This window comes from Camelus bactrianus, chromosome 23 (genome assembly GCF_048773025.1).
Source record: "Camelus bactrianus isolate YW-2024 breed Bactrian camel chromosome 23, ASM4877302v1, whole genome shotgun sequence".
NCBI lineage: Eukaryota > Metazoa > Chordata > Mammalia > Artiodactyla > Camelidae > Camelus > Camelus bactrianus.
This window is the reverse complement of record NC_133561.1, coordinates 29,642,210-29,658,722: the sequence shown is the minus strand read 5'-3', so window position 1 is coordinate 29,658,722 and position 16,513 is coordinate 29,642,210. Positions and strand designations below refer to the sequence as shown.

The following is a 16,513-nucleotide window of genomic DNA, read 5'->3' as shown; positions in this document are numbered from 1 at the left end:
ATAAAATCTTATCTATATGTGTGCTTTGAACATATATATGCCGCTCTTCTGTACATTGTAGAATGCAGACTAAAACTAAATTTATTCAACTGATTACATTTTGCATTGAGTAGTCTATGTGCATAAAGATAGAGGCTCTCAAAAGTTACCCCTACTGAAAATGAGTAGCACTGATGTGCTACAGTGGTTTGGCTGTGTCTTCTTATGCCAGTTCCTCTTATGCCAGTATGAACAACTCTTGGAGCTAAATGGAAATCAACCAGAAGTTTTGGAGGTTGGCAATTTTCCCTTTATTCTGAGACCCACTCAGGAAAGGTGTATCTATACCAATATAAACAATTAATATTCTTCATACCCATTAGGATAAGTAAATAAAGGACACGAGGTCATTATTCAAAACATCTGATAACTTCCTGTGGCTTTTCAAAGAGGTCCAGCATCAAAAGATAACAAATGACTTGCAATGAGGCTGCAGTATCTTCAATAGCAGGACAGAATGTGGTTTCACTACTTATAGTCCCAGTTGTGTGTTTGAAACAGGCATTGCATAGTTAGCATGTTCCAGATATTGTACTTGCCCCTTTCAGGTACTTTTATCTTACTGGATTCTCACTACAGCCTTGAATTATACTGGACTAGAAAACTGAGGCTTAGGATAGGGTAAGACTTGCCTATGGCCATACAGCTATTGAATGACTGTGGGCATTTGAAACCAGGGCTACTGAGTCCAAATTTCGTTAGTCCATGGTGTCTCTCCACGTGTGATTAGTGTGTCATTAACATATTCTTTTCATGTGCTGTTTGCCTTTTGTTTTTCATTAGACACAGAACTATTCAATAAATTCTGTCTCATTGTTACTGTTTGGTCAAGTTGACTTATAGTCTTATACTGCTTTGTTTGCTGAGGAGCAAGAGAAAGGTAAGAATTTAGGAGGCTGGGGTTATGTAGGGACTATGAATAAGAAACAAATTGTACAAATTTCTAAGTCTATTTCTGAAAAAAGGGCATGACTTAAGTTTGGACCCTTCATCTAAATTTGAATCTTCTTCTTGTCATGATCAGTGTGACCACATATTTTCTTTTCTACTTTGCAGGGATTTCTTGTGACCCTCCTCCTCTTGTCAAGAACGGACGGAATAGTTATTATTCTGGCCCCGCACCTCTTAACACTGTGGTGAGGTACAGCTGTCAGGGTGCCTTCCGCCTCATTGGAGAAAGTATTCTCTTTTGTATAAGTAAAGACCAAGTAAATGGAATCTGGGATAAAGCTGCTCCCATTTGTGAATATTACAATAGAAATTCTATTTGCCCTGAACCCACAGTACCAGGGGGTTACAGAAGTAAAAAGTCTAGACCACCATACAGACATGGTGATTCTGTGACATTTGCCTGTAATACCAACTTCACCATGAAAGGAAACAAAACTGTTTGGTGCCAAGCAAACAAAAAGTGGGGGCCGACACCACTGCCAACCTGTGAGAGTGGTGAGTAGAAAAAAAATAAAACTGAGTCAGGAGGTTGGATCCTTGTATTTCTATGCAGATCAAGTTTGGTATCATTCTGAAGTAAAAACGTTGTGAATGTGTGAATGTAGGGGTGGAGGGAAGGAGCAAGGGAAAGGGTGAAAATTATGGCTTCCTGTTTTTTCTTAGTTGTGGGGGGGTATAAATGTTCATTCAACAAACATCAACGGAGCAAAGACTCTTAAGTACAATGGAAAAATCTGACTGATCACAACTAATAACTGAATGGAATGAGTGTCACAAGTATGGGGGCCAGAGTTCACTGGAACTGTGAGAATTGGGTGGTTTTAAACTATATATCTGGGTTATTGTTAAAATGAGAATAAATGTGGGCTCTAATAACAAAAAACACACTCAGTGGATTTAAAATTTGTCCAAAAATAGCTGTTAATATCACCTGGCCGCTATGATGCCCTATTGTCTTTGGCCTCCATGAATGCTTTCTGAGTGATCCGCTAATCTTCCCAACTTGTATCCTAAACCATAACATTTCAAACCAAGTAAGTTTGAAAATAGGAACTTCTATAAGCTCTTCATTTCCTTCTTCTTTGGTTTGATATATGTTGCTCCTGAAATCTAAATCTGAATTTCAGTTATGTAATGACAGGAACCATGCAATATTTGATAAAAATTATACCATCAAAATTAGGTACTTATTTTCCTAATAAAGAATGTTATTGATAAATTATAAATTGATTTAAGAGCTGAACAAATTATTATTAGAGAAATAGGAGTCTATCTATCCATAAATAGATATGTAATCTTGGAGGTAGGGAAGATCTGAAGATAGTCACAAAATGGAGTGACAACAGAAAACTATTAAGCCTTATCAAGTATTAGATAGACCTGTATGTGTTAATATGGAAAGATATAGATTATTAAGCAAAGAAAGTAAGGCATAGGAAAATATGTATTGAGTATACATACACACCCAAAATATGTGTGTACATAAATCACATAGAGGATCCGAAGAAACTGTATTACAAATATCTGACAGGATGACCCCTTATAATAGCATGCCACTTTTGGAGCAGAGAATAGGCTTAAGGGTAAGATGAAGGTATGAGTGAAAATGGACTTTTATTTTTGGTAACTGAAATTTTTCTATTGAGATGTGGCAAAGATAATTCATAAGGTGTAACTAAAAATAAATAATGTACTATTTATGGTATAAAATGGATACAGTTAAACCACGCCTGTTTGATCTTTCAAAGACTGAGTTGAAAATGAATGATATCTGCTTACCATAGATCATGTATCATTTACTTGGATTTATGTACTAAGTCAAAATATAGTTTGGGTAGAAGCTATCATCTGATTTCCCTACTGTGTGTGTGTAAAGATTTTCCCCTGGAGTGTCCATCACTTCCCACAATCGCTCACGGACATCACACAGGGGAGCGTGTTAGCTCCTTTGCCCCAGGATTTTCTGTGACCTACAGCTGTGAACCTGGTTACTTGCTTCTTGGCGAAAAGACCATTCGCTGTTTGTCTTCAGGAGTCTGGAGTGCTGTCACTCCCACGTGTAAAGGTACCCTAAATTTACAATCAATTTTAAGGATTTGGGTTATAATGTTACTTGCCACATTTTGCTCATCTTTGGCTTGTTTTCTTAGAGGCACTGTGTGAACCTCCAGGACAGCTTCTCAATGGGCAGATAAAGAGGCCCACAAGTTTTCGGGTTGGTGTAACTGTGGACTTTTCATGTAATGAAGGGTGAGTGTCGAGAGAGCCAGTGAGATTTAATTCCCTTGAGTTACATGTGCCTGGTGTGAACCGTGAAACCTGCAGAAGGCTCTTCTGTGAGGGTCTGTGGACAGCTTGAGGTTATGAGAGAGAATGCTGATAAAAGGGGTACACAGAAATTAAGTGATTTTGCCTTAAATAGAAGCTTTTGTTCTGCCTGATAGCTCTGAATGACTTCCCTCTGTCTCCAGGTATCAATTACATGGCCAACCTTCTAGCCAGTGTGTAATTGTTGGACAGAATACTTTTTGGACCAAGATGCCAGTTTGTGAAGGTAGGTTAGGCTGATGTGATTTGTAACTAGCTTATTGACCAGAGGTTCAACAGGACACTGCAGTCTCAGCTTAGCTGAAATCTTTTTGTTCAGTTGTTACTATACAGGGTCTTATAGAGTGAAGATCTCTCCTAGAAATCTTTAAGGGATATGTTCTTCACTGAAGTAGCCTCGAATTACCTCTTTATTCTCTGCTTACTCAAGTGAAACAGGGTTCCTAGACTTATCTTTCTCTGAAAGCTATGCAGAGTTGCTGTTCATGCCATGCACATAAAGGGATTGTATATTGGTAAAAGAAATCAAAGGATCATCAAAGTATACATATATATATATATTCAAGAATAAAGCTCTAGTGGGGAGGGTATAGCTCAGTGGTAGAGCATGTGCCTAGCAAGCACAAAGTCCTGGGTTCAGTCCCCAGTACCCCCATCAATCAATCAATCAATCAGTCAATCTAATTATCTCCTACCTCCCCAAAAGAATAAAGCTCTAAATCATACTTTTTTTGAATAATATACAGCTGCTTTGACAGGTTCATTAGATTCAAATCTAGGATGAAAATGACGTCAAGCAACACCTGAGGTATTCTTTGTTTTTAATACTGCTGCAATCTTGTCATTTCTCTCCATAATTTCTCTAGAAATTCTTTGTCCACCACCTCCTCCTATTCTCAATGGAAGACATTCAGGCAGCTCTTCAGTGAATGTTCCGTACGGAAGCACAGTCACTTACTTTTGTGACCCGAGCCCAGAGAAAGGAGTGAATTTCATCCTTATTGGGGACAGCACTATCCGCTGTACCAATGGTAGTCAGAAGACTGGGATCTGGAGCAGCCCTGCCCCACGCTGTGAACTTTCTATTCCTGAGGCTCACTGCCCACCTCCCCAGATCCTAAGAGGCAAAATATTATCTGGGCAGAAAGATCAATATTCCTATAACGACACTGTGGTATTCGCTTGCGTATCCGGCTTCAAAATGAAGGGCAGCAAGGAAATCCGATGCGATGCCCAAGGCACATGGGAACCATCGGTACCAGTCTGTGAAAAGGGTAGGTATCCCCATAATTGGAACAGGTGCTGCTTATTCATCCGTTTGAAGCATTAGAGAAGGGGTTACGGACTTCAGCAGGGCCTTTTCCAGTTTCCAGTCTCCTCAATTATACTGAATATAGTGAATATAAATTATATAGAATTTTTTTAAACACTCTCTTCCATTCATTTTGTGGGAGTATCATTGGGGAAAAAATATTAGGGGTCACTAAGTTGCCCATTTCTTTAAGGAAAAAACTGGCAAAGATGCTTGTCTGTCTTAACAGTGATTTCTTAAAAGAGATGTCGGCAAAGACTTTCCCCTAGAGGTAGATCAGAATCTCACATTAAAATCATGGAAGATGATTCCTTAAAAAAGGAAGAGACAGGAGAGGAGTTGGTGTACATAGCGGGAACTAAACAAAATCTGCAGCAGCCTAAATGCAGAAAATTAAAAAAAAGATTGAAAACCACAGATTTAAAATTACCTTAAACGAGGCTGCAAGATAACTTCTGTACCATACAACTGCCACCAAAGTGGAATTGTAGCATTAATGTCAATTTCTTTGGCTCAGTTTCTCTCTGTTGTAGTTTACATCAGAAAAATTCTCTGCCTTTTCTTTAGATTGTCAGGCTCCGCCCAGGATCCTCCATGGGCAAACGAAAGACAGACACATGATCCACTTTGGCCCTGGAACATCCATCAGATACAGCTGCGACCCTGGCTATGTGCTGGCGGGAGAAGAATCCGTACGTTGTACCTCTGAGGGAGTGTGGAGGCCTGCTGCCCCAACGTGCAGAGGTAGCAGGCTTTGGATGCAGATGATTTTTTATTTTGAGATTCCTTGAGTTGATTTCTTATCCTAGTCTCTTTTCTTAGTGGCAGAGTGCGAACCCATAGGAAAGCAAGTCTTTAAAAAACCCAAGGCCCAATTTATTAGAGCAGATGTTAACTCTTCTTGTGATGAAGGGTAAGTGAGGGCTGTTTCAGCTTGAACTAGGTCTGACTCATCAGTGCATACCGCAAGCTCTGTGTAAAAGTGCATCTCCGAGACCACCTCCTGCTCCATCACGTGTTCGTGGAAGCGTTGATCACTCTGTTTTTCCATTAATGGAACCTGTGCTTATGCCATGGACAGGTCGTGCTGATGCTGTGTACATTTTTGTTCCTATTGCTTCTTGTCCTGAGAGTAATGAGTCTGCTTTTGAGCCAACAGCTCTCGCTTAGGTTAGTGGTTACCAGATGGAAAAATATCATGGCTCTTTGTCTCTAGGTACCGGTTAAGTGAGAGTGTTTATCAGCTGTGTCAAGGCACAATTCCTTGGTTTATGGAGATTCGTCTTTGTAAAGGTGAGTAGAAAAGTAACAGAGGATCTAAAATAATGTGAGCTCTTTGCATTTCCTGTGAGATTCCATGTTATGGGAAAAAAGAATATTAGATTTTGTTCTATTCACTTTGTCAATAGTTACAGCTGCACAAGATTTGCTTTCTGTTGTCACCTCTTTCTACTTCAAAACATAGCAATTTAGTTACTGATTCTCTTTTTATGATACAGGAGAATACGAATAATGAGGTCAGTGAATATATGAGCTGCCATCCTTAATTTTGGGCACACTGTAGTTTAGGGGAGAGAAAGGGGACTGGTTGGGATCCAAACTCAGATTCTATTTCTGCTCCTTCACATGACTTGGGGCAATTTGTGCAACTTCTCTGATCTCTAGCCTCTTATCTATAACCTTAGCATAAGGCTGCAGACCTCAAAGTTATTATAATTAAATGGTACTATTCCTACCCTGTAGCTGAGAAAATTACCTGTCAAAAAGTTGATGTTCACTCAAGTTAGTATTCTTGGCTAATCTATCATATCACCTCAGCACAAAGATGATACTCAAAAAAGCTTAATTCTATTTCCCTGTGCTTTTTATTGACCTAATAGTTATTAAAAAGAAATAATTCTGTTTTTAAATTAATAGTTTACCACCAGACTTTACTGCCTCACAATCTGATATCAATGTACATGTTCACTATTAACAAAGACTTACAAGTATCTTTCCTATGAAGTCTTTTAAGTTGGATTTTACATATGCAGTGAGCTTTGATATAACACATATCATCATGACTCACTCATATCCTCTAGGAAACCTGATAACTCATAACCAGCTTCATTTCTCTTCTTTGGGGTTTAATACTGGAACAGAATTGTATAGTAACTTCTCATCTCTCCAGAAATCACCTGCCCACCACCCCCTGTTATCTACAATGGAGCACACACAGGGAGTTCCTCAGAAGATGTTCTATATGGAACCACAGTCACGTACACATGTAACCCCGGGCCAGAGAGAGGAGTGGATTTCATCCTCATTGGGGAGAGCACCATCCGTTGTACAAGCAACGATCAAGAGACAGGCATCTGGAGTGGCCCTGCTCCTCTCTGTAAACTCTCCCTCCCTGCTGTTCAGTGCTCACATGTCCACATTGCAAATGGATACAAGATATTTGGCAAGGAAGCCCCGTATTTCTACAATGACACTGTGACATTCAAGTGTGATAATGGATTTACTTTGAATGGCAGAAGTCAGGTTCGTTGCAAAGCCAATAACACCTGGGATCCTGAATTACCAGTTTGCGAAAAAGGTAAAAATCCAATGGGGAGTAAAATCAAGTATTAACTTGTTTGTTCTTGTTTATTATCGCTCACTGAAAGCTAGAGTCATGGAAAAAGGCAAGGGGGCATAGATTACTGTCCCATTTCTTCCATTGTTTAATGGAATAGTCTCTGTGTGTTGTTGTATATGTTCTTTGTGCAAATGCCCCTTTGGATCTGGTATATATTCGGGGTAAATAATTGAGAGGATCTTTTTGAAGGTGCCAGGTTTCACACTGTCTATTGGCAAACATTGTATACTTGATGTTCTTGAATATAAATTCTGTTTTTGTTGGTATTTCTGTGGGAAGTTTTATCTTCAAGCTGTCAGCCACCTCCTGGGCTCTACCATGGTCAGCATACAGGTGGAAACAGGGTCTTCTTTATCCCTGGGATGACTGTAGACTACACCTGTGGCCCTGGCTACTTGCTTGTGGGAAACAGATCCATTCACTGTATGCCTTCAGGAAATTGGAGTCCTTCTGCCCCTCGGTGTGAAGGTACTTTCAGTTCCAGAGTTGTCTTTGTCTTTGATATCAGGCATGTATAAGTAACTCCAACTTCGCTCCTCTAGAAGCACCATGCCAGCCTTTGAAAGAAGATCTTCGAGAGCTTCCAGTTGATGCATCTGTGGTACCAGTTAATACATCCTGCCAAGATGGGTGAGTACAAGATGATCCACCCTGAGAAAGGGTCTCCATCTTGCTTTGTGCATTAATTCTACCCTCAGCTTGTCTTGATGACTCCCTTTAGTGGTTCCTCATCTTCACGCTAACTGAGAATGTGAGGTTTCAAAATCTAACCAGCAACTCTGACGTCTCAGTCCTTTTTTGACATGGACATGGCTTTGCTGTGAGCGATTTTAAGTTTAAAGTAGTTTTCTTACTTGGAGGGCCGAAGGCTTTAATTTCTGTCTGCCAAAGTTCTTATTTAGAAGTGGCTCTGTATTTGTGGTTTGAGAAGGCTAGGTTTCAGAGATTTGATATTGGGAAGAGAAAATATATTCTCTCTCTCTAGGTACCAGTTGACTGGATATGCTTATTGGAAATGTCAAGATGATAAGAATGGGGTTTGGTTCAAAAAGAGTCCACTTTGTAAAGGTAAGTTAGAAAAAAGTCAGTGGGGTAGTAGGGGTTAGAGATGACAGGCCACTGCAGAACTAATCTATATGTCAACAGTCTATGCACTCCAGCTCAGTGTGCATAAACTAAGAAACATCTTTTAGTGTTTAGATGGCACTAGCATTTGTTTTGGGAAACAAAATTATTAAGTAGGAAATTAGTATAGTTGGCTCTCTGTATTTGTGGGTTTCACATCCATGGATTCAACCAACTGCAGGTCAGAAATATATTTTTTCAAATCCCAAAAGTTCCAAAAAGCAAAACTTGGATTTGCTGTGTGCTGGCTACTATTTACCTAGCATTTCTATTGTATAAGTTATTATAAGTCATCTAGAGATGATTTTAAGTATGTGGGAGGATATGCATAGATTATATGCAAATACTATGCCATTTATATAAGGGACTTGAGGATCCTTGGAATTTGTTATTGATGGCCGGGAGGGGTCCTGAAACTCATCCCCTGCGAATACTGAGAAATGACCGTATTTGCCATATACCTGATAATTGCTCAAAATTTTTAAAATAACAAATGTAGACTATTTCTCTATTTCATGGGAACATAGCTGTATTTATCCCTTTCTTAATACTTTAATGAATTTTCTGAATTTTTAGTGAATGAGTGTGTATTACTCATATGGTCAGAAAATGTAATAAAGCTGTTTTACAAAAAACATAATCCAGGGTCTAAAATTTAAATAATTTTATTAGCTATGTGCAGTACATGCAGTTGCATAGTTTTATTTGTGCCTGAATGAAGACTGTCCACCTTGGTGTACCAGCTGAAGTAGAATTTCCTAAATCTCTTCTGCAGTTATCGACTGTCAACCTCCACCAGTGATTAACAATGGAAGACACAAAGGTGTGATGGTAGAACACTTTCTATATGGAAACGAAGTCTCTTATGAATGTGACCAAGGATTCTATCTTCTGGGAGAGAAAAGTATACGGTGCATAAAGGATTCTAAAGGACGTGGATCTTGGAGTGGACCTCCCCCACGGTGCTTAAAATCTCCCCCTGTGACTCACTGCCCTAACCCAGAAGTCACACATGGATACAAACTAAATAAAACTCAGTCTTCATATTCCCACAATGACATAGTGTATGTTGCCTGCAATCCTGGCTTCATCATGAATGGCAGTAACTTGATTAAATGTAATACCAACAACAAATGGGAGCCAGCTGTACCAACTTGTATCAAAAAGGGTAAGATATTTTAAGGAGTAAAATATGGGATGTTGCACAAAGTAAAGAAAAATGGTTTTGAATCGCACTTGCCATTCTGCCTAAAGAAAACTAAGTAAAAGTTAAGATGTAATCATTATTTTATGAAATACCTGCCTTACCATCTCACCTCATGATTTTTTCCCTTTCCTTTCTAAGTGTGTTGAACAAAAGTACATGAAAAGATAATGGTTAACTTCTAAATTGATGGAGTCTCCCCAGTTTGTTATTTTTTATTAATTTAGAATAGGAAAATGCACATACCTTTTGGGGAGTGCAATTGTTTGGCAGTAATATTACTTGATAATTTGATATTTAAGGCTGTGATACTAGCCAGAAAGAGATCTTTGGATGTTCTGTAGAATGGAGCTGGCCTTCAAACCCACTGAATTGTCTTTCTTGTAATTTTAGTTATCATTGGTAATTTTACCTCCATTAGTATCTATCTACAACAGAGGCTGCCAGTCGGTGACCCAAGAACTGAGTTCAAAACTGTTTTCTCTGGCTAGCACAGTAGTCTTATTTAAAGTGAAACCAGTCTCCACTGCCCAAGACAAAGGGTGAATCTGTGATATAGGAAGGGCAGCCATTGCTTTTCTGCAAGGCACTAGTAGCTTGAAATGCGCAGTGGCTACCCTTTTTAGAAGGACAGATGCTTTCTGACTTATCATATCTGGTGGCTTCACTTGTCAGCTTCTGTAAGCATTTGAGTGTGTGACCCTTGACTGCAGCCTTTCTACCATTTAAAAGAAAAGAAAAGAAAAGAAAAGAATATTATTGGTTGATAGATTAAAATTGTGGGCTTAAACCATTGATGTTTCATCATCTTACATTTGAGATTTGTCTCCAGATCATATATGATATAGGTAGGAAATGCAAATCTCTCCTGAGTCCTGCTTGATCTGGGTGGAATGAATATTTCTAGAAACCAGTCAGTTGGCTTGCTGCCTGCCTTCATTCTGTATTGCTATGACCCACAGATAGCATTGGCTATGTGTTCCTCTGTACTAAATTAAAGGTCCTTTTATATTGGTATCTAAGCTTTCACAGGATGTCAGCATCCATTTAAGATCCCCAATGGGAATCATACTGGTGGAGACATAGCTCGATTTTCTCCTGGGATGTCAGTCCTGTACACTTGCAGCCAAGGCTACCTGCTGGTAGGTGAAGCACTCCTTCTTTGCACATACGAGGGAACCTGGAACCGACCTGCCCCTTATTGTAAAGGTTTGTTGTTTATTTATTTTTCCTTATTTTTAAATCAAATTTGTCCCAAATAGATATATTTGTTAGCTACTTTCCACTTAAAATAGCCAAATAAATGCATTAATTGGACCATTTAGTTAAATGCATTTAATTGAATTAATCTAATTGGATTTAATTGGATTAATACATCAAGTAATCTAAATATTGCAAAATAAGAAAGTGTCTGAGGCTCTAGTCTATCTGAGCTATCACTTAGTCATTTAAATATGGAAAGTTGAAGTCTATATAAATTAAAAAACTAAGGTACAAACTGAATTTACACCGTGGTTACATTATGGTAAGTGTGCATCTGGCAAAATACTAGTAAAAAGTACAATGATTGTTACAGTGTATTTCCTCTAAGTGGTGGTAAGATTATAGATATATTTTTTATAAAAGTTTCAGAATATCTTTTTCATTATCATTAGCAATGCATATGAAATGTGAGTAGTGAGTTAATATCGAACACTTGCTAAGCACTTTTTACCACATGCTGGATACTGTGCCTTGTGCACCTTGCATGCATTATCTCATTTAATCCTCATGAGAACTATATGAAACTGGTGCCCTGATTGTTCCCGTATTGTAGATGAGATCCCCGCAGAATGGAGAGATCTGTAACTTACCCAAAGTCACACAGCTAGGAAGTCCTAGAGTCAAGTTCAAATCCAAAATCTCACACTATTGACCCCTACACTGAAAAGATGGAAGCAGAAATGAGGAAGCATTTACAAGTAAGAAGAATTAGATAATAAGAGTAGAAGTTGACGGAGCAATAATTCAGAGTTCTTAACATGACCCTTTCAGCCCTCATAGTTTCTCGAAGAAGCCACTAAAATTATCATTTTGGCTTAGAAACTAAAGCACAAAGAAGGAATGTAGTCTGGCATAATTACCTGGAAGTTATTGATGTAGATGGCTGATGCTAAAAGTCTATGCCTAGGACATCATTTTGTGTTTCAGTGAAGCTTTACTAACTGAGAATAAACTAAGTTGGTTTCATAAATCTTTCCATTAAGGGCAGTATTTATGCTCATGGCAAAAAGCCAAAGTATGACCCAGCTTCAACGCGATTCCTTTGATTTCAGAGGTGAACTGTAGCTTCCCAGAGCATATAAATGGAATCCAGAATGGGCTAGAGCCTGGCAAGATGTATCAGTATGGAGCTGTCGTCACTCTAGAGTGTGAAGATGGGTATACCCTGGAAGGCAGTCCTCAGAGCCAGTGTCAGGAAGATCACCGATGGAACCCTCCCCTGGCTGTTTGCAAATCACCAAGTGAGTACAAAGGGCTTCACTAAGCTCCTACTCGTTTCACTGGAGAGAAGAGAGTAAGGGGTACCCCTCAATGTTAGGGACTCCTGGGTTTTAAACTGGCTTCGGACTGTGACCAGTGGTGCAGTAACAGACGAATTTGAAGTTGGTGGTCTATTCTGAGGATGGGAGAAGTAAAGACAGAACATAAAGAGAGAAGAGCACTAACTGAAAAGGTGCAAAACTAACAACCTTATGCCGTTATCTCGTGGTATCCGCAGAGGGCTTGGTTCCAGAACCCCCTTGGATACCAAAATCTGCAGATGCTCAGGTCTCTTATATAAAATGGTATAGTATTTGCATGTTACCTGTGCACATCCTTCCATATACTTTAAATCATTTCTAGATTACTTATAATACCTAATGCATTGTAAATACTATGTAAATAGTTAATGAGCTTATAGTAAATTCAAGTTTTGCTTTTTGGAACTTTCTGGAATTTTTTGATTTTTCCAATATTTTCTGTCTGTGGTTGGTTGAATCTGCAGATACAGATATGGAGAACCAACTGTATTTTGAAAGCAGTTGGCTGCTGAGACTTCCGTTATTCCTGAATCTTCATTAACAAGTGCTTACTAATATGACAGGGATCTCCAAAAATACATTAACCAACCTGTTGTAACAGTTAATGTTTGCATTCCAACCTGGGAAATCCCTGATTATAAAGTTGAGTTTATTGTTTTTTTCATTAGTGAACTACCCCAACTTAAAGTGAAAAAAAAAATCTTTTTTTTTTAATCCAATGGCAGTTTTACACAAGAAATGAAGGAAGATTGGGTATAATCCAGGTTTCCAGTACATCTTTTTAAGTAGATTTAGAGAGGAGGGAGCTGTGTGTTAACTTCGGGGACGTTACCCTGGGACTCTGAGCTGCGTGGAACCACGCAGCTAGACTAACATTTTTGTAATTTTTGTATTCTTTGTAGGCTCACTTTCTCCTCTTCTTGGTGGTAAGTTTTCTTAAATACTTGAAGAAGACTTCTAATGGTGTTTTATATATGAAAAAAAGTATAATTTGAGGCCCTGTATCTGGCCTGTTAATTTTTTTTCACTTATAAGAAATTATCTTTTTTGGTGTTTTAAGGATTTTTTAATGTGCACTTCACATCACAAACTGTCACCTTTGGATAGAATGGAATAAATGATTTAAATAGCCATTCCCAGTGTCTATATTGAAAGCTTAGTTTACATTAAACTCTTGATCTTTTGCATGATTTGGTTACTATCAAAATAGACTGGCTTATTCTGCAGCAGCAAAATATATTTCACAACTGAGAGTTAAATGTTGTGCAAGGTGATAGGATCCTCATGTCCTGAGCTCCTAATTTCACCCCAGTGATGAGAATATTACTAATAAAACTGAAAGGAACAGAAAAGCTCAACACGAGCTTGACTGGAACCCTGTGATCAAATGCTTGGTGCTTTAGATTAAGTGTTAACCAGGGTTGAATCCGAAAAACTTTAAGCCCACATATGCTCATTCATGAATTCGGTATTTATGGCCAAGAAAAGATAAGCATAAAAGTCACATAACATATCTTCCCCTACTAGGACTAGGCCCCACAATCACTTCAAACAATGATGATCACATTTTTTCTAGCATTTGACACTCCGTTTTCTTTTCTAGGTCTTTCTGTAGGTGGAGTGGTTCTCATCTGCTTGGTTATTGTCTCCTTATGCATGATACTAAAATACAGAGGACGCCGGTAAGTTCAGCGCATACTTGACCAAAAAGCATAAAAGGTTTTGACTCCTTGCCTGAAACTAAACACAGAAGCACAAATTATATGAAATAAATATTGCAATGTGGTAACTGTAATAAGGTATCTTGTGTTAAATAGAAGACTCTTTCTGTAAGAACTTAAAAAATAACAAATTCTTATTTTATTTGAATGATGTTTATTCAGATGACACGCAATAAAATATCTAGAAAATAGAAAAAAAAAATCCCCAGTCATAACAACTGCAGATACTGGGTATATTCCTATCTGATCATTTTCTTATATTCTTTCTCCGTTTTCCCCTTTAAAACTGAAATTTTAGCTTTATAGTCTCCAGCCTTTTTAAAAAAAATTATTTAGCTTAATGTACAGTTTTTCTTGTGTCTTTAAATCATGTTTTCTTTTTAGGTACTTAATAGCATATTGTTCAATTATATGTATTTCTGTACTGTAGATATTTTAGGTTGCTTCCACATTTATTTTGATAATGAATACAGTATGAGAAAAACCTGAATAAACTTTTCTCATACTTATTTCCTTAGCCTAGATTTCTAGAATTGCTAGGGATAAGTGTATGAACGTTAGATGCTTAAAAAATATTGCCATATGACCTTCTGGAAATTAGGTCTAACTTGATCGTATATCAAATAATTAATGTATCTGGATATATTGTGTTTCTGGACTCCTTTTTCATTTTATTGATCCATCCATTCTTCCATCACAAACCACTTTGCGTTTAAATAGTCTCCTATCCTAATATCTGATAAGGCAAGAAGCCCCTCACTGTTTATTATTTTTTGGGCTTTTCCTTTCTACTATCTTCTGTTTGTTCTTACAGATGAGTTTTAGACGACTTGCCATTTTCTAAAAACAGATATTTTGTGATTGCATTTGAATCTATGGATTAGTCTTTGAGAATTGGCATATTTTCTATAATGCTTTCCCATTCAGAAATATACTAGGCCTTTCTACTTGTTCAAGTAATCTTTAACTCACTCAGCTGTTGTTTTCATGATGACTTAATACATTACTAGGTTTCTATGTTTCGTTATGTTATGTTTTATTGTCTAGAACTTAGACATACTTTTAGCATTTATTTTTAATTTATTAATTTTTAAACATTTGTATGCATAAAGTAATGTTGCCGTAGTGGGTTGTGTGATATTTGGTGGGGACACAAGCAAATGGTCAATACTTGGGAATTTTGATCAGAAAGGATTCCATAGTGGAGGAGATGTTTCAGGTGAGCTTCAAGAGAGTATGGACAAGGGGAGAAAGTTATTCCAGGTAGAAGGAGCATTTAGAGTAAAGACCCAGAGCTTGTTATTCCACCATATATTATGAGAATGGCATAAGCATCTGACATGACTAAGGAATAGTACATGTGATGGTGATTGAAAGTGAAGGTGGCATAATTTTAGGTGGAAGAGTGGCATAAATGACCCCTCTGACACTTAAGTTTTGTGGAAATTACAGAGTATTGTGATATGTGCAAAGGATACATTTTCAGCAAATGATACCATCAAGCATCAGCCTGGAAATATTCCTTGTACACAGATTCTTAAGTCTCTGAACATGTTAGCATTAGGGAGGATAATCACGTGAAGTCTTGTCAGGTCTTAGGTAACCTGCAATGGGGGATGACGTCACCCCAAACCTGTCATCTGCAAACTCCAGCAAAGTTACTTTAACATGCCAAGTCACCTGGATCCATCATTTAGTATGCCACCAGTGCCATCTAATTACACTGTTTGTGGTTTTATAATGCCTAGTGCAACTCTTGAAGGGTTACACTGAATCTGTATAATGGCGGTATCTTTGAACCTGGATAGTTTGTTCAAAGCCTGGAAGAGCCTGAGCACAGAAGGTCTTTCGAGGGTCTGCAACTGGGATGAGCTTTAGGCTGCAGTGTTTATCAGAGTGTGCATCACATATCCTTGGTCCTATAACTGATTTCAGGAGTAACAGTGTCCTATGACCAAATGAGATTGGGAAACACTTCATACTACATTTTTCTTACGGAGATTCGCAATGATCATGAGACTGTTTGAAGTCCTACAATAAAGAAGCCTGTTTAATTAAAAAAAAATACTCTTCCAAACTAACTCAACTGAACTGCAGAACTCTTTTTTCTTGCATAATGCTTTTAACATCCCGTGGAACTAATGTTTAATTTAACATTGAGGAGATCTAGAAAGGTGGCCAGAAGCTAGATCATCCAAAGCCTTGCGTGCCAGGACAAGGAGTTGGGTCTTTACCCTGTAGGAGATTAAACAAGGAAACAGTATGTTCAGATTTGTATTTTCAGAAGAGTGGGTAGTAGTGGGGTCTCAACCAAAGCAGCAGTGGTGGGGATCAAGAAGATGAAACAGCTGTGCAAAGTATCTTTACCATAAAGATCAGATTTAGTGAATTGCTGAATGTGGGGAAAAGGAGGCAGGCACAAAGAATGATTCAAGCTGATGTCACTGGGTAAACCCAGTGGTTCACCAAAAAAGGAGAGGGACAGGTTTGTGGGGGAAAGACGCAGGTCTGACCTGTTACTTTGAAGCACCCATGACATAGGTAGGACTCGAGAGGGGCTTTGGACTCAGGTAGGTGACATTTAAATCACAGTTGAAACTTTGGGACCAAGAAGAACATAAAAGTTTAAAATATAGATGAGAACAGATC

General features: G+C 38.3%; 1 protein-coding gene across 4 annotated transcripts in view; it reads left to right on the top strand.

The window, feature by feature from the left end:
- CR2 (complement C3d receptor 2) overlaps nt 1-16,513 on the top strand; it is a 30,943-nt gene that overhangs the window by 9,225 nt on the left and 5,205 nt on the right. For 2 of the 4 annotated variants that reach the window (XM_010963235.3, XM_010963234.3), the window contains exons 9-25: nt 1,096-1,485; nt 2,867-3,055; nt 3,141-3,240; nt 3,462-3,544; nt 4,185-4,592; nt 5,198-5,374; nt 5,453-5,543; nt 5,847-5,923; nt 6,801-7,208; nt 7,530-7,718; nt 7,793-7,880; nt 8,236-8,318; nt 9,151-9,543; nt 10,603-10,788; nt 11,895-12,083; nt 13,046-13,069; nt 13,747-13,825. In XM_010963235.3, coding sequence (XP_010961537.2) covers nt 1,096-1,485; nt 2,867-3,055; nt 3,141-3,240; nt 3,462-3,544; nt 4,185-4,592; nt 5,198-5,374; nt 5,453-5,543; nt 5,847-5,923; nt 6,801-7,208; nt 7,530-7,718; nt 7,793-7,880; nt 8,236-8,318; nt 9,151-9,543; nt 10,603-10,788; nt 11,895-12,083; nt 13,046-13,069; nt 13,747-13,825 — 3,154 coding nt within the window. The remainder of the gene's footprint in view (nt 1-1,095; nt 1,486-2,866; nt 3,056-3,140; nt 3,241-3,461; nt 3,545-4,184; nt 4,593-5,197; nt 5,375-5,452; nt 5,544-5,846; nt 5,924-6,800; nt 7,209-7,529; nt 7,719-7,792; nt 7,881-8,235; nt 8,319-9,150; nt 9,544-10,602; nt 10,789-11,894; nt 12,084-13,045; nt 13,070-13,746; nt 13,826-16,513) is intronic. The other 2 variants (XM_010963236.3, XM_045522845.2) reach the window with 1 other exon arrangement.